The 24,376-nt window shown below is 44.3% G+C and overlaps 1 protein-coding gene across 6 annotated transcripts in view; it reads left to right on the forward strand.

The window, feature by feature from the left end:
* The window catches only part of LOC132401298 (zinc finger protein 239-like), a 28,850-nt gene extending 7,277 nt beyond the window's left edge, over positions 1–21,573 (forward strand). For 4 of the 6 annotated variants that reach the window (XR_009514543.1, XR_009514541.1, XR_009514539.1 and 1 more), the window contains 2 exons: positions 3,271–6,741; positions 10,311–12,573. Coding sequence is in view for 1 of the 6 variants with exons in the window: in XM_059983404.1 (XP_059839387.1) it covers positions 3,635–4,690 (1,056 nt within the window). In the remaining 5 variants the exon portion in view is untranslated. Of the gene's footprint in view, positions 1–3,270; positions 7,801–10,310; positions 12,574–18,037 lie in introns of those variants that run through there. The other 2 variants (XR_009514540.1, XM_059983404.1) reach the window with 2 other exon arrangements.
* The last annotated feature ends 2,803 nt before the right edge of the window (positions 21,574–24,376 follow it).

The following is a 24,376-nucleotide window of genomic DNA, read 5'->3' on the forward strand; positions in this document are numbered from 1 at the left end:
AAAACACAATTAGGCTCATGAGACACGACCTTCCCTTCACAAAGCCATGTTGACTATCCTTGAGTACATTGTACTTCTCCAAATGCTCGTAGGTCCTATCCTTAAGAATCCTTTCCTATAGTTTGCAGACCATCGACATAAGACTCACCGGTCTATAGTTCCCAGGTTTCTCTCTGTTACCTTTTTTAAACAAGGGAACTTCATTTACCTTTCCCCAATCCTACAGTACTTCCCCTGCAGCCAAAGAGGATTCAAAGATCATAGCTACTGCTTCAGCTATTTCTTCTCTCACTTCCCAGAACAACCTAGGGTTTATCACGTCTGGCCCTGGGGATTTATCAATCTTGATGTTTCTAAGAAGATCCAACACTTCTTCTTCCTTAATCTCCACATTCTCCAGCTCACAGGCCTGCTCTATTTCTACCTCACCCTGATCAAGATCCTTTTCACTTGTGAATACTGAAGAAAAGTGTTCATTTACAACATCCCTAACCTTCTCCGCCTCCAGGCACATGTTGCCCTCTTTATCCTTTAGCAGCCCCACCTTCATCCTTGTCATCCTTCTGCTCTTCACATACGCATAGAACACCTTGGGGTTCTCCTTAATCCTACATACCAAGGCCTTCTCATGCCCCCTTCAAGATCTCCTGAGTCCTTTCTAAAGCTCCTTCCTGGGTACCCTATATTTCCAATGAACCCATCCTGTTTCCTGCTTCTTGTATCTTAACAGATGCTTCCTTTTTCCTCTTGACGAGTTGCCTCACGTGTTTCGTCAGCCACAGTTCCCTTTTCCTACCATTTTTTCCTTGCCTCAGTGGGACAAACCTATCCTGAGCCCAGCACAAGTTGTCCCTAAACTTCCTCCACATTACTTCTGTGCTTTCCCCTTTGGACATTGTTTCCAATTTGCTCTTGCTCGTTCCTTTCTCATCCTTCATAGGTTAGCCCTTCCCCAGTTAAGCACTTTCCCATTTTGTCTGTTTTTATCCTTTTCCATAGCAATGCTGAAGCTAAGGAAGTTGTGGTCACTCTCACTGAAATGCTCCCCCACCAAGAGGTCTGCCACCTGACCAGGTTCATTACCCAGAACTAGATCCAGTATAGCCTCTCCTCTCGTCGGCCAGTCCACATACTGTGTCAGGAATCCTTCTTGAACACACCTGACAAATTCAGCCCCATCTATCCCCCTTGCAGTCAGTATGAGGGAAGTTGAAATCACCGATAACTACAGCCCTGTATTTCCTACACCATTCCAAAATCAGCCTACTTATCTGCTCCTTGGTGTCCCAAGGGCTATTTGGGAGCCTATAGGCTACTCTCAGCACAGTGATGGATCTCTTCCCATTTCTGACTTCCACCTAGACTGACTCCGTGGACACTCCTTCTGCAATGTCCTCCCTTTCTATAGCCGTGATACTATCCATGACCAGCAATGCTACTCCGCCCCCACTTTTCTACCTCCCATCCTATTCCTTTTCAAACACCTGAACCCCGGGACCTGCGTCATCCAATCCTGCCCTTCCTCCAACCAAGTTTCAGTTATGGCCACAACATCGTAGAACTTAGATGAACTTAGAGGGATGCTCTAAGTTCATCCCTTTATTCCTAATACTCTTAGCGTTGAAGTTAGAATACTCTTAACTGGCTAAATTTATGTTATGTCCCCTGTCTTTCATTCCTCACCAACTCAGAACACATAGCATCATGCCCTTGTCCTTCTACCCTAATCTCTGCACTCACATTCTGATTCCCACCCCCCTGCCAAACTAGTTTAAACCCTCCCCAACAGCTCTAGCAAACCTGCTTGCCAGGTATTGGTCCCTTTCCAGTTCAGGTACAGCCCGTCCTTTTTGTACAGGTCAGACCTTCCCCAGAAGAGATCCCAATGATCCAGAAATCTGAACCCCTGCCCCCTGCATCATTTCTTCAGACGCATTCATCTGCCATAACTTCCTGTTCCTACCCTCTCTGTCTCGTGGCACAGGCAGCAATCCCGAGGTTACCACCCTTGAGGTCCTGCTTTTTAACCTCTTTCCTATCTCCCTATATTCCTTCTTCAGGACTTCATCCCTACTCCTATCTATGTTATTGGTCCCCACCTTCACCACGACAACTGACTGCTTATCCTTTCTCCTGAGAATACCAAGAACTGGATCTGAGATATCGCAGACCCTGGCACCAGGGAGGCAACAGACCATCCGGGATTCTTGATCTTTCCCACAGAACCTCTTATCTGTCCACCTAACTATCAAATCCCCTATCACTACTGCTCTCCTCTTTCCCCTCCTTCCCTTCTGAGCTGAGGGTCCAGTCTCGGTGACAGAGGTGCGACCACTACAACTTGTCCCTGGTAGGTTGTCCCCACCAGCAATATCCAAACATGGAGAATTTCAGTACAGGAACAGGCTATTTGGCGCATCTAGTCAATGGTGAAAAAACAATTAAGCTGTCTAATGCAACTATCTGCACCAGGACCATCGCTCTCCATACCTCAAACATCCAGGCTCCCATCCAAACTTCCTTTAAGTGGTGAAACCGAGCTCATTCCCACTCTCTCATGACCATTTCAGTAAAGGGCTTTTCCAAATGTTCCCGTTAAATTTTTACTTCACCACTTACCCATGACCTCTGGTTGTCATCCCACCCAAACTCACCGGAAAAAACTGCTTGCATTTACCCTATCTGTATCCTATAATTCTGTATACTTCTAACAAATCCTCAGAGCAGCAACTTCCTTGTTTACAGCCTTTCTTAGGTGTATAAGATAATGAGGGGCATTGATCGTGTGGATAGACAAGAGATTTTTTTCCCAGGGCTGAAATGACTAACATGAGGGGGCATAGTTTTAAGGTGCTTGGAAATTGATACCGAGGGTACGTCAGGGGTAAGAATTTTACACAGGGAGTGGTGGGTGCGTGGAATGCACTGCTGGCTATTTGTGTGAGAGGTTTTCAGTTACTGTGGGGCCAGGAACCCATGCAGCTCAGTGGGAACAGGGAATAATACCAATGGAGAGAGTCAAACTGAGCCAAGTCACAGATTGGAGACGGCAGAAATGCCCCATTCTTATAGAGGCAGGAAGAGCCTCAGAGAGTTTGATGGTCATTCCAGATACCAGCATTGTGCCCAGTTAGAAGATGATTTCTCTCTCCAACTTGGTTTGAACTTCACTGTAACAGTTTGATGCCAGATCACACCTTGACAACTCAAGTGATCTCATCTGAAATGTTGTCCTACACCCATTGATGGATTTTGTAAATCTTTTTACAGGTTTCAAATGACAAGGAATTTGTTTACGGGAATCTTGAACACAACACACCAGATTTGCTGTCTCTGTCCACATATTTAAGAAGTGGAGCAAGGGATTCACGATCATCTGACTAACTGGCACGGCCGTCATTTTGCACAGGGAGGACCATTCACCTGCTCAGACAGTGGGAATGGATTCACTCGGTCATCTCAACTGAAGGTACATCAGCAAGTTCACATTGGGACAAGGCCATTCACCTGTTCTGTGTGTGAGAAGGGTTTCAGTTGATCTTCCCACTTGTGGACACACCAGTCAGTTCACACTGGGCAGGGGCTGGTCATCTGCTGAATTTGTGGGGAAGGATTCACTCAGTCATCTGACCTAATGGCTCACCAGCGAGTTCACACCGGGAAGCGGCTGTTCACCTGTTCGGACTGTGGGAAGGGATTCACTTTTTCATCTAAACTGAAGATACATCAGCAAGTTCACACTGGGGAGAGGCCATTCACCTGCTCGGTCTGTGGGAAGGGATTCACTTGGTCATCTGACCTAATGGCTCACCAGCGAGTTCACACTGGGGAGCGACCATTCACCTGCTCGGACTGTGGGAAGGGATTCACTTGCTCATCTAAACTGAAGGTACATCAGCGCGTTCACACTGGGGAGAGGCCATTCACCTGCTCAGTCTGTGGGAAGGGATTCACTCGGTCATCTGACCTAATGGCTCACCAGCGAGTTCACACCGGGGAGCGGCCATTCACTTGCTCGGACTGTGGGAAGGGATTCACTTGCTCATCTCACCTGAAGGTACATCAGCGAGTTCACACTGGGGAGAGGCCATTCACCTGCTCAGACTGTGGAAAGGGATTCACTTTGTCATCTGATTTACTGAGACACCAGTCAGTTCACACCGGAGAGAGGCCGTTCATCTGCTCAGTCTGTGGGAAGGGATTCACTCGGTCATCTTACCTAATGGTACACCAGCGAATTCACACTGGAGATTGGCCGTTCTCCTGCTCGGACTGTGGGAAGGGATTCACTTGGTCATCTCAACTGAAGATACATCAGCGAGTTCACACTGGGGAGAGGCCGTTCACCTGCTCAGACTGTGGGAAGGGATTCACTCTGTCATCTCATCTGAAGGAACATCAGCGAGTTCACACTGGAGAGAGGCCGTTCACCTGCTCAGTCTGTGGGAAGGGATTCACTTCGTCAACTCCACTGAAGGTACATCAGCGAGTTCACACCGGTGAGAGGCCATTCATCTGCTCGGATTGTGGGAAGGGATTCATTTTGTCATCTGATTTACTGAGACACCAGTCAGTTCACACCGGAGAGAGGCCATTCAACTGCTCAGACTGTGGGAAGGGATTCACATCGTCATCTAAACTGAAGGTACACCAGCGAGTTCACACTGGGGAGAGGCAATCACCTGCTTAGTCTGTGGGAAGGGAAGTACTTGCTCATCTAAACTGAAGGTTCATCAACAAGTTCACACAGGGGAGAGGCTGAACATCTGCTCAGACTTTGATAAGAGATTCTCTCAGCCAAATGTACATCATTGTGTTCACACTTGGGAGAGCATATTCACCTGCTGTGAATGTGGGAAGATTCACTCAGTTATTTAACCATATGTAACTCTCACTTCGGTTAACAGCTGAATATAAGGGGTGATAGCCCCCCACCCCAAGCCCAATCAAACTTAAGAAATTTCATTTGGGTAGATGCTGCGCGATGTGTCCCCTGTTACAATTCAGTACCCCAAAATAAAAAACAGTATGCAATATCTGATTAAACGATGGAGATTTGTAATTCTTACTTTGATTGCAGGGTTAGTAAAGAAAACAAACAAAAAGGGCTCACTCTATCCGTTGACATTTTCTCATCTCTCACCAGCAAAAGACCATGAAAATCTCTCTTCCAGACTCACAAGGAAGAACATTTCTCTCATTGGATAGTCCCGCACTCCAAAACCCTGTTATCTCTGGTCGTAACCTAAAACTTGCTGCTAAAGAGAAACCATTACCTCAGTTGTGACACACTACCGGGTTCACACTGGGGAGAAAGTTTCAATCAGCTGGATATTTGTTCATCACCGTTGCTGAATACTGTTTCAAGAGTGACTGTCGGTGCTGAACTCTGCAATTATTGGTGCTGCTCACCACACACAGTTCTGCACCCTGGTCACTGGGCACGGGAGGAGTTTCTTCTGCTGTACATTCACCTTTAATGGGACTGGAGTTCAATATTCTGCATCTGAGACAGATAAATCAGTTTTATTTCAAACTCTGTCTCTGGTACTTAGTGAATTTATAACACACCTAGTGTACAGTAGAGAGTCAACTCAGGCCGGCTGGACCCTGCCAGTGAATCTGTTCCATGACGGTCCTTTTAAATCCTCCTCCATTGTTCCCCTCTCGCTCTCCCTGTGGTGATGGGTTCCAAACAGTCAGCACTCTGTGGGTGAAGAGGTTTCCTTAGAATTTTCTGAAGACTGAAGAAGTCAAGTTGACTCCTGTTCTGTCTGAGATGTTCTTCACCCCTCAAATCTCTGGGCTGAGGAAGAATGACACTGGGAGTTAACCTCCTTATTCAGGGCTCATTTCCATTTTCTGGGTCATTTTCTCTGCTTCTAAACAGTTGTTACAAAACACCCCTGTCCTCTAAAGACTGAAAACAGAATGGGAAACCAGCAGTTGGATGTTCAACGGAGCAGAGTCAGAAACCAGAGGCGGGTCTGCACAGGGCAGAGTTTGGGGCTCTGGACGATGGTCGGGGTAAGAACGTATGATGAGGAGAAGGGAATCAGCAGCGGGGCGTGGCAATGACTGTCAGGGTAGCAACATTTGGAAGCTGATTGACAGACACAGTCTTTCATTTGTCTGACTTATGACACAAACAATACCTGTGGTGAGCTGCTCCACTGGTCGAGGAACATGTGTGTGTTGGGAATGGTTTTATCTACTGAGGGATTTGTTCTTGCTTCTTCATCCTGTAATATTATTTTCGGATGTTTAGATTATCCTATCTATAATAATATATTGATTATCATATAAATTGTGAAATTCTGCCCCTAACTGGATCAGGCTTGAATTTCAGGTACCTTAATGAAGTTACGGTGGTTATTCATGAGTTTGTATTTTAAAGCAAGATTTTAGTGAATGATATTTGCCACTCGATTGTGTTTCGTTTACTGTGGACTGTCGCTTTCAGCGCCTCAGTGAGGTGGGACGATGACGTCAGTCACAGGCTGGAGCAGCTCACTTCTGATTTTTATAGAGAGAGAGACCTTCAGTTAGGGGAGAGCGAGACTGCGAAGCTGCTGACTTCAGTTTGTCAATGTTTGGGAATCTCCTATGCCCAAAAGATTGGGTTAAACATAGGCATGAAATGCACATTGGTGGGAGGTTAGAGGATTGGAAAGCTTTTACATAACCAACAGGGGACATCTGAAAAAAATACACACAGGCGAGACAAGATGAAAAATTAAGGTAAGTGAACCAATAATATCAAGTATGAAAAGCTGTTCAGAATTATAAAGAGTGAAAGAAAGAGGTAAGGTGATATTATACCACTGGAAGATGATGTTGGTGAGTTATTAATAGAGCAAAGAAATAGCGGCCAAATGTAATTAAGTATTTTGTGTCAATCTTCACTGTGTAAGACACTAGCAGTATAAGACCATAAGATATAGGAGCAAAATTAGGCCATTCAGCCCATTGAGTCTGCTCTGCCGTTCTATCATGGCTGATCCCAGTTCTCACTCAACCCCAGGCACCCACCGCCTCGGTATATCCTGTAATGCCCTGACTGATCAGCAAACTATTAGCTTCTGCCTTAAATGTACCTACAGACTTGACCCCCCACTCCTGACGTCTGTGTCAGAGAATTCCACAGAATCACTGCTCTCTGACTAAATAAAATCCTCCTTAACTACTTTGAAAGGTCACTGCTCAGTTTTGAGGCTGTGCCCTCTTAGGCTACACCCGCCATACAAAAAGCCCTCTCCTCATCCACATTATCTAGACCTTCCCACATTTGGTGGCTTTCAGTGAGATTTAACACCTGCCGACCCACATTTATTAAACATAGGTCAGTGCAGGAGTACAGGCCCAAGGCTGGCAAATGGTCCTCATATCTTAACCCCTTCATTCCCAGAATAATCTTGAACATCCTCTGGACTCTCCAATGACAACACACATTCTCTGAGATATGGGTCCCACATACTGCAGCTGTAATGGAATGTTGGCAGTCATGCTGCAAATATACAGGGTACTGGTGAGGCCGCACCTGGGGTACTGTGTACACTTCTGGTCACCATACTTGAGGAAGGATATACTGGCTTTGGAGGCAGTGCAGAGAAGGTGCACCAGTTTCATTCCAGGGATGAAGAGGTTAACCTATGATGAGAGATTGAGTCGCCTGGGACTATACTTTCTTGAATTCAGAAGCATGAGAGGGGACGTATAGAAATATAAAAAATTTCGAAAGGGATAGATAAGATAGAAGTAGGAAATCAACACGTACTAAAGCTGGATGAGCTGAGCAGATTGGGCAGCATCCGTTGAAATGAGCGGTCAGCGTCTCGGCCCGAAACGTTGACTGCTGATTTCAACGGATGCTGCCCGACCTGCTGAGCTCATCCAGCTTTTGTACGTGTTGATTTGACCACAGCATTTTGTACTTTGTATTTAATAGAAGTAGGAAAGTTGTTTCCAATGGTAGGTGAGCCTAGAACTAAGGACATTCCCTCAGTATTCAGGAGAGAAGATTAAGGACGGAGATGATGTGAAACTGCATTTCCCAGAGAGTGGTGAATCTGTAGAATTCTCTGCCCATGGAAGTAGTTAAGGGTTCCTCACAAAGCATGTTTAAGATGCAGTTAGATAGGTTTTTACATAGTAAGGGAATAAAGAGTTATGGGGAAAAGGCAGGTAGATGGAGCTGAGTTTACAGACAGATCAACCATGATCTTATCGAATGGCGGGGCAGGCTCGATGGGCCGGATTGCCTACTCCTGCTCCTATTTCTTATGTTCTTAAGTGCCTGCCTAAGTAGTGTCTTATCAGCATTATCTCCTTGCTTATATATTCTACTTCACTTGAAATAAATGCCAGCATTGCATTTGCCTTCTTTACCACAGACTCAACCTGTAAATTAACCTGCTGGGAGTCTTGCCCGAGGACTTATATTTCCTTCTGTGGTTCTGTTGTTTGAACCTTCTCCCCAATCAGATAATAGTTCACTCTTGTTCCATTTACCAAAATGCATTATGGAACATTTCCCAATATTGTATTCCATCAGCAACATTTTTGCCCATTCTTCATTTTTTTTTTCACCCAGAGAGTGGTGGATATGTGGAATACTCTGCCCCAGAAAGCAGTGGAGGCCAAATGTCTGGATGCATTCAAGAGAGAGTTAGATAGAGCTCTGATGGATAGCGGGGTCAAGGGATATGGGGAGAGGGCAGGAACGGGGTACTGATTGTGTATGATCAGCCATGATCACAGTGAATGGCGGTGCTGACTAGAAGGGCCGAATGGCCTACCCCAACTGTCTGTTGTCTGTCCTGCTGCAATCGCATTGCTTCCTCAGCAATACCAACGCCTCCACCTATCTTTGTATCATCCGCAAACCTTTCCACAAAGCCATTGGTTCCATTATCTAGATCATTGACAAACAATGTGAAAAGTAACGGACCAAATACTGACCCCTGAAGACCACGAGTCACTGCCAGACAACCAGAAAAGGCTCTTTTTATTCCCACTCGCTGCCTCTTGGCTGTCAGTCATTCTTCTATCCATGCCAGTATCTCTTCTGATTTTTATCCTGTTAAGTAGTCTCATGTGTGACACCTTATCAGCTGCTTTTGTCCATCCTGCTTATGACTTCCTTGAAGAACTCCAACAGATATGTCAGGCAAGATTTCCCTGTACAGCAGCTATGCTGGCTTTGACTGATTTTATCGTTAGTCTTCTAGTACCCCAAATCCTCATCTGTAATAACGGACTCAAACACATTCCCAGCCTCTGAGGTTAGGCTAACTGGACAATAATTTGCTTGTTTTTGCCTTCATCCCTTCTTAAAAAGTGGAGTGACATTTGTAATCACCCTGTCATCTGGGACCGTGCCACAATCAAGTGATTCTTGATGGGTCATGACCAATGGATCTGCAATCTCTTCAGCAACTAGGAAACCAGCGGAGGCCTACACAAATGCCAAACATTCAGGGGCAGAATTGAGGACATATGCTTTCACCAAGGAGAGAAGGTGTTTTGGAAGTTGAAAAGCCTGATGGTAGATAAGACTGCTGGACCAGAAGGTGAGCATCCGAGTGTTCAGAATGAGGTAGCCGAAGAGATTGTGAAGCCATTGGAGTCATAAAGCACTGTAACACAGGAAAATGCCATTCGGCTTATCTAGTCTGTGCCGAAGTATTAATCTGCCGAGTTCCACCTGGACCACAGCCCTCCATATCCTTCTTATCCTTGGATAGAAGCAAACTTCTCTTAAAGATTGAGATCTCCCTGCCTCTTGCCCTAGCAGCTCTTTTCACACTCTCCCCGTCTTTGAATGAAGAAGTTCCCCCTTAGTTTTCTCTTAACGTAACGAGTAATGATATGTTACGAATCACTGGAATTTGGAACGGTTCTGGCAGACCAGAAAGTTGCAAGTGTCACTCCACTCTTTAAGAAGAAAGGGTGGTAGAAGAAAGGAAACACTGGACAACAAAAGTTTTGCTTCTTGAATACCTTTAGGTGTATATTATGAATTTTGGTCTACTGATCATGAAAATCACCATCCCTATCACGCACCATTTTTTTGAAATCACTTATGTTTATTATTTCAAATCATAATTCAAATTAATTAAAATGTTGCATATAATTTAAGCTGGAAAGTTTCCTATCCTGTCTAGGCATGTTTGTGCATGCTTTGGTGGCACAGCTGCTGCATGGCAGGACAGGTTTGAGTAATAATTATTGGGTTCAGGACTGTAAGGATGGAATTTGCTATCACCAGGCACTAAAATTTCTATGAACGATTTTGATATTTGAGACAGATGCTTCCCAGAATATCTGATGCCAATATGAAGGAGAGCATTTTTGTTCATCTACAAATCAAGCAGTTCATCAATGACAGGCAATTTGAAAACTTTCAAGTGGGACCGGAGAAAATCACATGGAAGGCATTCAAGGAAGTTTTTGAAATTTTTCTTGGCATCCACAGAGCACCAAACTACATGCAGCTGGTTGAAAGCATGGTTCAAGCCTGTAAAACCATGAAATGCAACATTCACTGAAGAATAATTTTCTACTTTCCCATTTAGACTTCATCCCTGCAAACGTTGGTGCTGTTAGCGATGAGCATTGTGAAAGGTTTCACCAGGACATTGCGGGCATGGGGAAAAGATGCCAGGGCAAATGGAATGCACCAATACTGGTGAATTATTGTTGGACACTTAAGCGAGAAGTCTCAGACACCGAGCACAAAATAAAATCATTAACAAAATATTTCAACTTAATTGTGCAATTGCAAAGCATCAGCACCATGATGCAATTAAACACATCATATTCAATAAAAGTTAGTTTGTTATTTCTCCACATTCCTACGTAATACAGGTACACGGAAATTATATTTGTCTTCATCTTCAAGCAGGCTATCATAAACCCCAGAAAATCCTCGGTATCAACAGTTTCGAAAAAAAATTGTAATTGTAAGTATTCCTGACCTCAGTGGTCAGGAATATGTTCAAGTGTATTAAGGGTGAGTTTTTTGGGTACTGTGATTGGGGAGACGTGATGAAGTAGGCCAAAGTCAACAGGATTCCTTTAGAGGAAATCGTGTCTGCCAAGTATCTTGGAATACTTTGAGGAAATAATAGGCAAGAGAGGTAAAGCAGAGGCAGTGGATGTTGTTTGCTTGGATTTTCATATGATCTTTAACAAGGTACCCTATGCACGGCTTCTTGAGAAAGCAAGCCGGCTTGGGATCCAAGAGGACATTGGAGCAGCAATGGCTGGAGTTTCTGAGAGCATTTTGTGAGGTGAGTGATCGACACATCCCAAAGAACTGGAAGCATTGGAGGGGCAGGAGGACACAACCGTGGCTGAAATGAGAAGCCAAAGCCAACATAAAATAAGCAAAGAGAGGACAAATAAATCCTTTCTGATACCATCAAAATTGATCTCTCTCGAAGTTAGAATCTCAGACTGTGTTCCAAACCTCTCTTTTTCCATATTTACATGGAATCTCATGGCATTATGATCACCAGATTCAAAGTGTTTCTATACACTAATGTCACTCGTCCTGGATCATTTCCTAATAGGTTATTGCACACTTCTACTTTGGGAATTTTACATGCTGATTAAGGACACATTTGACAAACTCTACCCCAGCTAGTCGTTTTACAGTATGGGACACCCAATCAATGTTTGGGACGTTAAAATCACTTACTATATCCACATTTGTTTTTTGGAATAATCTGCAATCTCTCCACAAATTTCTTCCTCTAAATTTCGCAGACTGTTGGATGCAACGAACTCCCAGTAATGGCTACAATATGATTATTCCATGCCCTGAGCTCATCTGGCTTTCCTGTGATGCTTCTTCATTGTGATCTACACAGCTCCGCACGTTCATCGCACCATGCTCAACCATTTGATTGCTGACTCTATCTGAGGTCTGATCAACATCTGTCTGGGTGTCAGGAAAGCAACCTCTCCCTCAATGTCACAAAAACAAGGGAACTGGTTGAGGACTACAGAAGGAATGGAGACAGGCTAACCCCTATTGACATGAATGGATCTGGGGTTGAGAGAGTAAGCAGATTTAAGTTCCTCGGCATCAATATCGCCGAGGACCTCATGTGGCCTGTGCACTCTGGCTATGTGGTATGTGGCTGTGCGCCTCTTTCACATCAGACGGTTGAAGAAGTTTGGGATGGGGTCCTAAATCTTAAGAACTTTCTACAGGAGCACAAAAGAGAGCATCCTGACTAGCTGCATCACTCTCTGCAGAGAGTGGTGCGGATAGCTCAGTGCATCTGTAGATGTGAACTTTCCAATGTTCAGGACATTTACAAAGACAGCTGCGTAAGAAGTCCCGAAGGATCACTGGGGACCCGAGACAACACAACCTCAAACTGTTCCAGCTTACCATCTAGGAAACGGTTCCACAGCATAAAACTCAGATCCAACAGGTTCCTGGACAGCTCCTTCCACCAGGTCATCATACTGATTAATTCATGCTGATACAATCGTATGTCTGTGTTATAATGGCTGTTCTGTTGTTTGTACTATTTATTATAAATTACTATAAATTGCGCATTGCACATTTAGATGGACAAGTAATGTAAATATTTCTATTTCTCATGTATATGAATGATATAAGTCATTTCAGTTCACCGTCTCTACTATCTGTTCTGGCGTTCTGAACCAAACCCCTCTGCAACTTTACTTTAACCGCCCCCCTGTACTAACCATCACACTGTACTAGGAAGCCTTAAAACCAGGATATTAGACCTTTGTTAGTTTACCTCCCTAACTTACAAATTCCTATCACCCACTTGACTTTCCTCTACTAAGTAATGCCCCCCCCCAACAGTTTCTAAAATGCTCTGCCTGTTGTTATATGGGATGGCCACAAGTGACTATTCAACCTCGTTCCCCTTCCTGACTCTTGGTGCAAATCATCTCTCTTCATGTCATATCTATCACCCATTTCAACTCCCAGATGATCTGTAATTCATCCATTTCCACCACCAACTCCCTAATGTGCAGGGTTACAAGCTGCAACTGGATGCACATCCTGTACATGAGGGCATCAAGGACACTGGAAGTCTCCCTGCTTTCCCAGCAATATCCCGTCTAATTTGTAATGATCGGTGTACAGAAATCTTGTGCTGTGCAATTCTTAACCAGTGACAACAACATGTGCATACTGAATTTTAAATAGAGAGGTATTTATTTTAACAGCTAGCAAATCACTGTCAATAAGAACTTTAATATCCTCTGGGTTTGATCAAATTCATCGGCACGTCCAGAGGCCACAGTTTAAGAATAAGGGGTAAGCCATTTAGAACAGAATTGAGGGAAAACGTTTTCACCCAGAGAGTTGTGGATCAATGAAATGCTCTGCCTCAGAAGGCAGTGGTGGCCAATTCTCTGGATGCTTTCAAGATAGAGCTCTTAAAGATAGCGGAGTCAAGGGATATGGGGAGAAGGTAGGAACGGGGTACTTATTGTGGATGATCAGCCATGATCACATTGAATGGCGGTGCTGGCTCGAAGGGCAGAATGGCCTACTCCTGCACCTATTGTCTATTGTCACTCTCACACTACCCATGTAGCAGGCCTGTAGTGGGTGATGAGGATTTTCTCATTCATATCTCATTTGCTTGCTAAATGACGCTTAAAAAGTCAGATTTCCAAATATCACTCTACTTCTTCCCACTTGCAAATTCTCCAGCAACGTTTGCATCGCCGCAATACACACAGGTAACACCAGTTTCTGTATTGTACGTAAATATTTCCCCTGAACCCTCCCCCAGTGACTGACAGTGGCGAACTCAGTGATGACAATGCCAACGAATATGAAGGGAAGGACAGCAGTCTGTCTCATTGGAGTCTGGCACATTTGTGATGTGAAAGCTACTTGTTGCCCAGGGCAAAGGTGTTTCATATCATTATGTACCCAGAGAGAATGGGTTAAAACATGTACTCATGGGTAGAAAGGTCCAGAACAAGAGGAGGTAGAATAAGCACCAAACACAAAATGCTGGAGAACGCAGCAGGCCAGGCAGCGTCTATGGAAATGAATATTAATGCTGAGTTCCTCCAGCATTTTGTGTGAGTTGCTTGGATTTTCAACATCTTCAAATCTTGTTTGTGATTGGAGGTAGATCAAAGGTGATCTTCTTAACAGCTGATGTAAAAGTATGTTGTCCCCTTTCTCCGATTTCCGAATCCTTGCATTTAGGTAGCTTGAGCTCAGCTCTGTCTGAGAGATCCCTTGGTGTTAACGGGGCTCGTGTACGGACCGTACGGCTGAGAGAGACGGGGGATACCAGGACTCTCCCGGGATTTCGGGCCGCGAAGTACGGAATTCACAGCAAATGTTCCTCAGTCGGTGTTGAGATCCTCTACATTCATTTAATTGATCCCTGAAATGTTTGTGGTCTGTGCGCATGCGCGATATTCATGAACGTTTGCATCCCTGACGCCAGCGCATTCGTTCGCAGCTTCAACAACAGAGAAAGTATTTATGCTGAGCTTTCTAGGTCTTCACGATGTCATTAAAAGTTTCTGCAACTACCAGTTCCATGTCCATACCTCAGGGATTTTTTTTTTCTGCACAAAACTCAGCAGCTCCCATAAACAATACACTTAATATCCGCAAACTTTCCGCGTGTCTAGTGCCAAAGAAGAATCTTCTTACAAATGCAGATAAGAAGCACAAAAGTTTCCGCAGATTCTGGAAATGTAGACGCACACACACAAAATGCAGGAGGAACTGTGAAGTTCGGGCAGCGACTACGCAGAGGAGTACACAGTCTCGGCATGCTGCGGGGGCTCGGCCTGAACGTTGTTGTTTATTCCTCTCCACGTTTGTTGCCTGATCTGTTGATTTCCACCAGTACTTTGCAGAAATTTACCACAGTTTTTCAATCAACCTGTTTCCAAATGTTTCTGATCATTCACTTGTAGCCACATCTGCTGATCTGGCAGATCTTCCTACTCACCCTCGTAAACTCGAGGCCCCATCTCTCACTGGAGCCCCAAATCCCTGACTCAGGCTAGCAACCCTCTGGATTCTGACTCTGCTCCTTCAAAGATTCACTCGCTAGTCTGCCGTCAGTCTTTAGGGTGCATTGTAACAACCCAGCTGTCCGAGGCACAGTCCTTTGAAATTAGTGAAAATGACACAAAACGTCGAAAAGAGCGGGGGAGAAGGAGTCCTGAGTCCGGAGCCCACGTGAACGTCAAAACCACATCGTCTTATTCAGTCTGGAGAAAATCAGGCAGGGTATTTATGCAGGTGTATAGGGTGATGAGGGACATTTATCGTGTGGACAACCACAGGCTTGTTCCCAGGACAGAAATGGCTGACGCGAGGAGGCAAAGTTTTAAGGTGCTTGCAGTAGTTACAAGGGAGTTGTCAGAGGTAAGGTCAGCGACAGTGGTAGAGGCGAATACAATAGGGTATTTGGGGAGCCGGGGGTCGGTATCACTGTCTGTGGGCCGAAGATATCACTTTCCCATCGGTGAGTATTGATAACGATCCCGAACGGGGAGATCCGATGTTGCCCGGGAGCCCCCAACTGATGGCTAATTGCTCATTTATTTTCCAGTTATCTGGGCTCGTCAAAAATGTGTCGACTTCACTGCATCTGCATGGAACGATCCAAACCTGGACCGTAGACTGTCTATTTACGCAGAATTGAAATCTAAGTCCCGCCGGCAGGTCACGTGAGGCTGTTTGCCGCAGATCTGCCCTGCCCTCCGCTGTGTGATGCAAGATCACGTGTTTTGTCAACAGTCCCCGGATGGGTGGTGATGCTTCTTCCATGTTGCGTTGGGGAAATCTGATGTTGGGCACTGAGTCCCGTTAACTTCCCCAACTCTCCTCACTTCCTGAGGCTCATCGCTTTTGTCCTGGAGGTTTAAGGTTGTTGTGTCCTCCCACGGATTGGAGTGGCTGAGAAAGGAGAACGTCCCAAGTTGTGGGGATCTTTGATTTCACTGCCTGCTTTACCTAGGGACTAGGAAGTCTAGGGGGGAGAATGGTTTCTGTGATGTGCTGATCTGTATCCAAAAGTCTCTGCAGTTCCTCGCAGTCACGGGCAGAGTAGTTACCATGCAAAGCGTGAAGTGACTTGATGGGAAACTTTCTATGGCGTGTTGGTGAGGGACAAAGTATATATGGCAAAGCTCTTATTGTTTGTTCTAACTTTGTCATTTTAGAATCTTTTAGACAGTAATATGTACTATTCATTCAGTATGTGTGTATTGTTTGAAGGCCATCAGTGATTGTCCTTGATCTCTTCTTCCACCTGGTTCCATCTGCTCATCTCTGCCCATCTTGTACAACCTCTGTCCTGTCTCCTAACCATCACCCCCCACCCCCACCGCTTTAGTGATATACATCAACAATCTGGGTCAACCTCGGTCCACCCTGTATTCCACCACCTCAATGTTTTATATATCAGCAATTGTTTTTCTCACCTTTGTCTTCACTGTGAAATGTTCTTTTGTACATTTGACCTCGCCGAGTTATTTCCAGAATCGGTTCCCAAAGACAGCTCTGAGTCGTTAATCTAAACAAGCTGCAAGCAGATTCCTCAGTGAAGAACGGAACAGAAATTTGCACACTATCCTGAACAGAGCACACATAAGTTCTCACTTAATTTTAAACCGTTACTTCCAAGAGTCCAAGAATCATTTCTTACGTCCCCTAATACCCTTAAAACTTCAACAACAGAGTGTGGTAGCAGATAGTTGTCTCTCTGACTGAAAGCCTGTGACTAGTGGCGTGCCTCAGGGATCAGTGATGGATCTGTTGCTGATTATCATCTATATCAGTCATCTGGATGATAGTGTGCTTAATTGGATCAGCACATTTGTGGATGACACGAAGATTGGGGGTGTAGTGAACAGCGAGGAAAACTATCATGGCTTGCAGCGCGATCTGGGCCCGCTAGAAAAAATGATTTGAGAAATGAGGTTTTGCACTTTGGTAGGATCTACCAGGGTGGGTCTTACACAGTGACTGGTCGGGCACTGGGGAGATTTGTAGAAGAAAGGGATCTGGGAATACAGGTCTTCATTTCACTGAAAGTGGTGTCACAGTTCGATAGGGATGGAAAGAAAGATTTTGGCACATTGGCCTTCATAAACCAAAGTATTGGGAACAGGACTTAAGTTGACTTTCTACAAGACATTGGTGAGACATAATTTGGAGTATTGTGTGCGGTTTTGGTCACCAACTTACAGGAAGATGTAAAGGAGGTTGCAAAAGTTCAGAGAAAATTCACAAGGATGCTGTTTCGCTTATAAGGAGAGATTGAACAGGTGTGGGATTTATACATTGGAATATGGACAACTGAGTGGAAATCTGATGGAGGGAGAAATATAGAAGCATAGAAAACCTAGAGCACAATACAGGCCATGCTGCCCACATATTTGTGCCGACCATGTCCCTACCTTAGAAATTACTAGGATTACCTATAGCCCTCTAATTTTCTAAGCTCCATGTACCTATCCAAAAATCTCTTAAAAGACCCTATCGTATCCGCCTCCACCACCGTTGCCAGCAGACCATTCCACGCACTCACCACTCTCTGAGTAAAAGCACTTACCCCTGACATCTCCTCTGTACCTACTCCCCGGCACATTATACCTGTGTCCTCTCGTGGCAAGCATTTCAGCTCTGGGTTATAGATGGGGTAAATGCAGGCTGGATTTTCTTCACTGAGATTGGGTAGGACTGCAACCACAGGCCATGGATTAAGGGGGGAAGGTGAAATATTAAGAGGGGCATGAGGGGAAACTTCTTCACACAGACGGTCATCCGGGTGTGGAATGAGCAGCCAGCCCAACTGGTGCGTGCGAGCTCATTTTCAACACTTAGAGAAGTTTGTATAGGTACCTGTATGTTAGAGGGACGGGAGCAGACAGTTTGTTCAACACAAACTAGATGGGCCAAAGGGCCTGTTTCTGTGTTAAAAGTCTATGCCTCTGTGACAAGAACATGAAATAAAACTAATATTAATCTCATCTCTTTTAACAGCTGTGCGGACCAGCGATTCATCTGGGCAGGAAATGTTCACGTTGCTTTAAAACTGTCTCACTTTAAATTGACAGTAGTTAAAAGAAAATCCCAGCTGCAAATCAACAAAGGCTATTTGTGTGAGAGTGTTTCAGTTACTATGGGGCCAGGAACCCATGCAGCTCAGTGGGGACAGGGAATAATACCAATGGAGAGAGTCAATCTGAGCACAGGTTGGAGACTGGAGAAATGCCTCATTCTTGGAGAGACAGGAAGAGCATCAGAGAGTTTCATGGTTATTCCAGATGCCAGCATGTGCCCAGTTAGAAGATGATGACTCTCTCCACTTTGGGTTGAACCTCACTCGATCATCTAACCGACTGGCACACCACTCAGTTTACACGGGGAGAGGCCGTTCACCTTTTTCAGTCTATGAGGATTCAAGGTCATCTCGTGAAGGTACATCAGCAAGTTCACACCAGAAAAGGCCATTCAGCAGGGAGGATGCTGCTGGTCTTCCCACCTGTGGACACACCAGTCAGAGACAGGTCATCTGCTGAATTTGTGGGGAAGGATTCACTCAGTCATCGGACCTAATGTCTCACTAGCGAGTTCCCAGCAGGGAACGGCCGCTCACCTGCTCAGACTGTGGGCAGGGATTCACTTCGTCACCTCAGTTACTGAGATACCAGTCAGTTCACACTGAAGAGTCCACACAGGGAAATGGCGGTTCATCTGCACAGTCTGTGGGAGGGGATTCGCTCAGTTATCTGAACTGAAGGTATATCAGTGAGTTCACATGGGGGAGAGGTCGTTCATCTGCTCAGTCTGTGGGAAGGGATTCACTGAATCATCCTCCCTGCAGAGACACCAGTCAGTTCACACTGGGAAGTGGCTGTTCACCTGCTCAGACTGTGTGAAGGGATTCTCACCTGCTGAGAGACCAGTCAGCCCACACAGGGAAAGGGCCGTCCATTTGCTAATTCTGTGGGAAGGGATTCACTTCGTCATATCGTCTACAGAAACACCAGTCATCCCACACAGGGAAATAACCGTTCGCCTACTTAGTCTGTGGGAAGGAATTCACTCATTCATCTCAAATGAAGGTACATCAGCCAGTTCACACTGGGGAGAGGTCACTCACTTGCTCAGACTTTGGAAAGAGATTCTCTCAGCCAAATCAACCAAATGTGCATCATTGAGTCAATACTGGGGAGTGCCGTTCACATGCTGTGAATGTGGTAAAGGATTCATTAAGTTATCTATCCTTATGACCCACTACCAGGTTCACACTGGGGAGAGGTTGCTCACCTGTTCTGAATGTGGGAAGCGATTGACTCCGTCATCTAACCTTATGTAACTCCAGCTTTGGCTAGCAGCTTAATATAGAGGGTGATAGCCCCCGAGCCCGGCCAAACTTAAGAAATCTCGTTTGGGTGGATGCTGTGTGATGTGTCCCCTGTTACAAATCAGTACCACGTAATAACAAACAGTATGCAATACGTGATAAAACGACTGAGCTTTATATTTCTTACTTTGAATATAGGGTTTATGAAGTAATAAAAAAAAACAAAAGGGCTCACTCTCTCTTTTCGCATCTTCTCATCTCTCCCCAGCAAAAGACCACGAATATCTCTCTTCCAGACTTACAAGAGAGTATATTTCTCTCATTGGATAGCCCCAAACTGCAAAACCCTGTTATCTCTGGTCGTAACCTAAACATTGCTGCTTTAGAGAAAGCATTAGCTCAGCAATGAAACATAACAGAGAGGACATTACATGATCAGTGAAACCGTACAGCGTGTTATACTTATGACACACTACCGGGTTCACACCGGGGAGAAGGTTTCAATAAGTTGCATTCTGGATATTTGTCCATCACCGTTGCTGAATGCAATTTCTAGAGTGACTGTCGGTGCTTAACTCTGCAGTTATTGCTGCTGCTCACCACACCCAGTTCTGCACCCTGGTCACTGGGCATGGGAGGAGTTTCTTCTGCTGCACCTTCACCTTTAATGGGATTGGAGTTTAATATTCTGGATCTGAGACAAATACTTCAGTTCTTTTTCAAAATGCTGGTGGAAAACAGCAGGCCAGGCAGCATTTATAGGGAGAAGCACTGTCGACTTTTCGGCTGAGACCTTTCGTCAGGGTCCTGAAATGGCCCGAAACGTCGACAGTGCTTCTCCCTATAAATGCTGCCTGGTCTGTTGTGTTGAACCATCATTTTGTGTGTGTTGCTTGAATTTCCAGCATCTGCAGATTTCCTCGTGTTTGAGTTCTATTTCAAACTCTGTCTCTGGTACTTAGTGAATTTATAACACACCTAGTGTAAAGCGAAGAGTCAGCTCAGGCCAGCTGGACCTTGCCAGTGATTCAGTTCCATGACAGTCTTTTTAAATCCTCCTCTGTTGTTCGCCTCGCGCACTCCCTTTGGTGACGTGTTCCAAACAGTCACCACTCTGTGGGTGAAGAGGTTTCCCTTGAATTCTCTGCAGACTGAAGAAGTTGAGCTGACTGCAGTTCTGTCTGAGATGTTCTTCGCCCCTCTAATTTCTGGGCTGAGGAAGAATGAGATTGGTAGTTAACCTCCCTAATTACGACTCATTTCCACATTGTGGGTCACTTTCCCTGCTTCTAAAGTGTTGTTAGAAAATACCCCTGTCCTCTAAAGACTGAAAGCAGAATGGGAAACCATTTGTTGGATGTTCAATGGAGCAGGGTCAGAAACCACAGGCGGGTCCACACAGGTCAGAGTTTGGGGCTCTGAACAATGGTCGGGGTAAGAACGGATGATGAGGAGAAGGGAATCAGCAGCGGGGCGTCGCAACGAATGACAGAGTAGCAACATTTGGAAGATGATTGACAGAGAAAATGTTTCGGTTTTCTGACTGATGATACAATCATTACCTGTGGTGAGGTGCTCCACTGGTCGAAGAATATGTGTGTGTTGGGAATGGTTTTCTCTATTGAGGGAGTTGTTCCTGCTTCTTTATCTTGTAATAGGAAACCTGATTGGTTATTATGGATTATCCTATTTGAAATATGCATTGATTATCATATAATTTGTAAAATTTTGACTCTAAAACTGGATCAGCCTTGAACTTATGGTCCCTTTATGAAGTGATGGAGGGCATTCATGAGTTTCTATTTTAAAGCAAGATGTTGGTGAATGATACCTGCCACTTGATTGTACCTGTGTAAGTATTCAGATTGAGTTAAACTGCTGCAGGATCCTGGAATGTGTTGGATTGTGTCAGGTTTCTCTCATCATTTCTGCAAGGAACCCCTCTGTTTCTGGGAGAGGTCTCCAAATCACAGTCAGGTGCTCGTTGATTCCTTGTCAACATCTAGTCTGCTCAGATCGTTGGGATGTCTCCCATGGAGGGTCATACTCATTCCACTAGTTAATAATTTCTTCCAGAGTGATGATTCAATTTTTCTGAATTGGCCTCTCATTTAAGATTTCTGCTCTGTATTTCGTATTACTATTGCATATACACACACGGAGTTTTGAATCCTGTTCATTTTTGATTGAAATATACACTGAAAACTTTTATCTGATTGTTGTGTGATTTTATTTTTCATGTGTGTTATTTCTCTTCCTCCTCCTGTCCAAAGTAGTGTTAATCTCAGTGGAGTTGAGTATAAATAGCCTTTTCTAAAGATTACTAAAATTCTTATTTACCATTCCAAATTTGACTGATTGGAATGGGGCCAAGATATTCTTATATTAAAAGAATTAGTCAATGTCGGTATTGATGAAAGCGTTTATTGCCTTTGTTCTGTTTGTTAACTATTGAGCTCTGTTTGGCGGGTTTATTTTAAGACTTGAACTAAATATTGTCAAAGGTTTTTCCTTTTTCGCACTACTTTCTGTTTTCGTTGCTTGTTGATATTCCAGACACATGGGTATCAAGAGTCCCAATGAAGGGTTTTTGCCCGAAATGTTGATTCCCATCCGTAGATGCTGTCTGACATGCTGAGCTCCTCCAGCATTTTGTGTGTAGTTCTGTAGATTGCTAGAAGCTGCAGGTCCTCTTGTTTCCCAAACACTTATATATTTCTTGAAAGAACAAGACAGGAACTAGCTGGCAGTGGGGTTGTGTGGCTCTGTTTGTAAAATATTAAATAAGATCATTAGAAAGCGGTTGCAGAGGGTTGGAAGGTGTAGAATCTGTGGGTAGAATTACAGAGCAGCAAAAGTGAAAAAAATCCGAAGATTACAATGGAAGATGGAAAACGTGTGCCAAAAGGGCAATGTTACAATAGTTATGGGGGATTGTCATGCAGCTGATTAGGAACATCAGGATCGTGTTGTTCTCAAGAGGCGGAATTCCTAGAATGCCTACAAGATGTTTTTTTTTTAGAGCAGCTCGTGGTTGAGCCCACTTGGGGATCAGCTATTCTGGATTGTGTGTTGTAATGAACCGGAATCAATTAGCTCACTTAATTTCAAATAACCTTGAGGAGCAACTGATCTTAATATGATCAAATCCACCCTGACATTAGAGAAGGAGAAGCTGAAGTCAGATGATAAATAAAGGGAAGTAGAGAGACATAAGAGAAAAATTGGTCAAAATTGATTTGAAAAAAACACGGGCAGGGATGAAGTCGGAGCAGCAATGGTTGGAATTTCTGCAAGCGATTCAGAAGGCAGAAGATATATACATCACAAGAGGAAGTGGTATTCTAAAGGTAAGGTAACAAAACCGTTGATGATAACAGAAACCAAAGGCAACATAAAAACCAAAGACAGGGCATAGAGTGGAAATTACTAGGAAGTTAGATGATTGGGAAGCTTTTTTTAAAAAAAAAACAACACAATGCAAATAAATAGGTGAACTAGTCAGTAATATCTAAAGAGGATCCCAAACGTTTCTTCAGGTACATATAGTGTAAAATAGAGGCGGAAGTGGATAGCACACCACTGGGAAATGATGCTGGAGAGGTAGTAATGGGGTGGGGTGCAAGATTATGGCAGATGAATTGAATAAGTATTGCACATCACTCTTATTTGTGGAAGACCCTTCCAGGAATATGGAATTCCCAGATGTCAGTGGTTGTAATATGTAAAGTTACGTTACTCGGGAAAAGGTTCTTGGGAAACACAAAGGTCTGAGGGTAAATAGAACACCTGGACCAGATGGTGTTCGCCCCAGCGATCCGAAAGAGGTGGCTGAAAAGATGTGGAGACATTAACAATGATCTTACGAGAATCCTTAAAGAGATTATATCCTAAGAACTTTTTTCCTTCACGACTCTCCCTCTCCCAGTTTCACCTATCATCTACCCCTTCATCCACTACTTTCACCCCCACACTTCTTCCTTTGACGTCTCATCTTTTTTTCCCCCAGTGTCAACTGTTTACAATTTCCCATATGTGCTGCCTGGCCTCCGAGGTTCCTCCAGCATTTTGTGTATGTGTTGCTTGGATTTCCAGCATTCACAGATTTTCTCCTGTTTTTGATAAAAGCAAAAGCGGTTCATATAATATCCCAAGAAAGTATTTGGAAGTTAGAGGATTGGAAAGCTTTTGCATAACCAACAGGAGACAAAAAAAAAACGCATACACAGGCGAGAGAAGTTGAAAAATTAAGGTAAGTGAGCCAATAATATCAAGTATCAAAATCTGTTCATTATTATAAAGAGTAAAAGAGAGGCAACAGATTATATTGTACCGCTGGAAGATGATGCTGTTGAGTTATTAATAGAGCAAGTAAATAGAGGCGGAATGTAATAAGCATTTTGTGTCAACCTTCACTGTGTAAGGCACCAGCAGAATAAGAACATAAGACATAGGACCAGAATTAGACGATATATCCCCATCAAGTCTGCTCCGCTGTTCTATCATGGCTGCTCCCGGTTCTCATTCAACCCCATGTACCTGCCTCCTCCACCTATGCTGAAATGCCCTGACTGATCTGCAAACTATTAGCTTCTGCCTTAAATGTACCCACAGAATTGATTCCTTGGCTGTCAGAGAATTCCACAGATTAACTTTCTGAATAAATAAAATCGTGTTCAACTACTCTAAAAGATCGCTTCTCAGTTTTGAGGTTGTGCCCTCTGTTATGGCTACCCCCACAATACGAAAAGTCCTCTCCTCATCCACACTATCTAGAACATTCCACATTCGGTGGGTTTCAGTGAGAATGAACACTCCAGCACCCACATTTATTAAACATAGGTCAGCGCATGCGTACGGGCCCAAGGCTGGCAAATGCTCCTCATATCTTAACCCCTTCATTCTTGGAATCATCTTCTTGAACATCCTCTAGACTCTCTCCAACGACAACACTCCTTTTCTAAGATATGGGTCCCAAATGCCCTAAGTGCGGCCTAAGTGGTGTCTTATAA

Source organism: Hypanus sabinus, chromosome 10 (genome assembly GCF_030144855.1).
Source record: "Hypanus sabinus isolate sHypSab1 chromosome 10, sHypSab1.hap1, whole genome shotgun sequence".
Classification (NCBI taxonomy): Eukaryota; Metazoa; Chordata; class Chondrichthyes; order Myliobatiformes; family Dasyatidae; genus Hypanus; species Hypanus sabinus.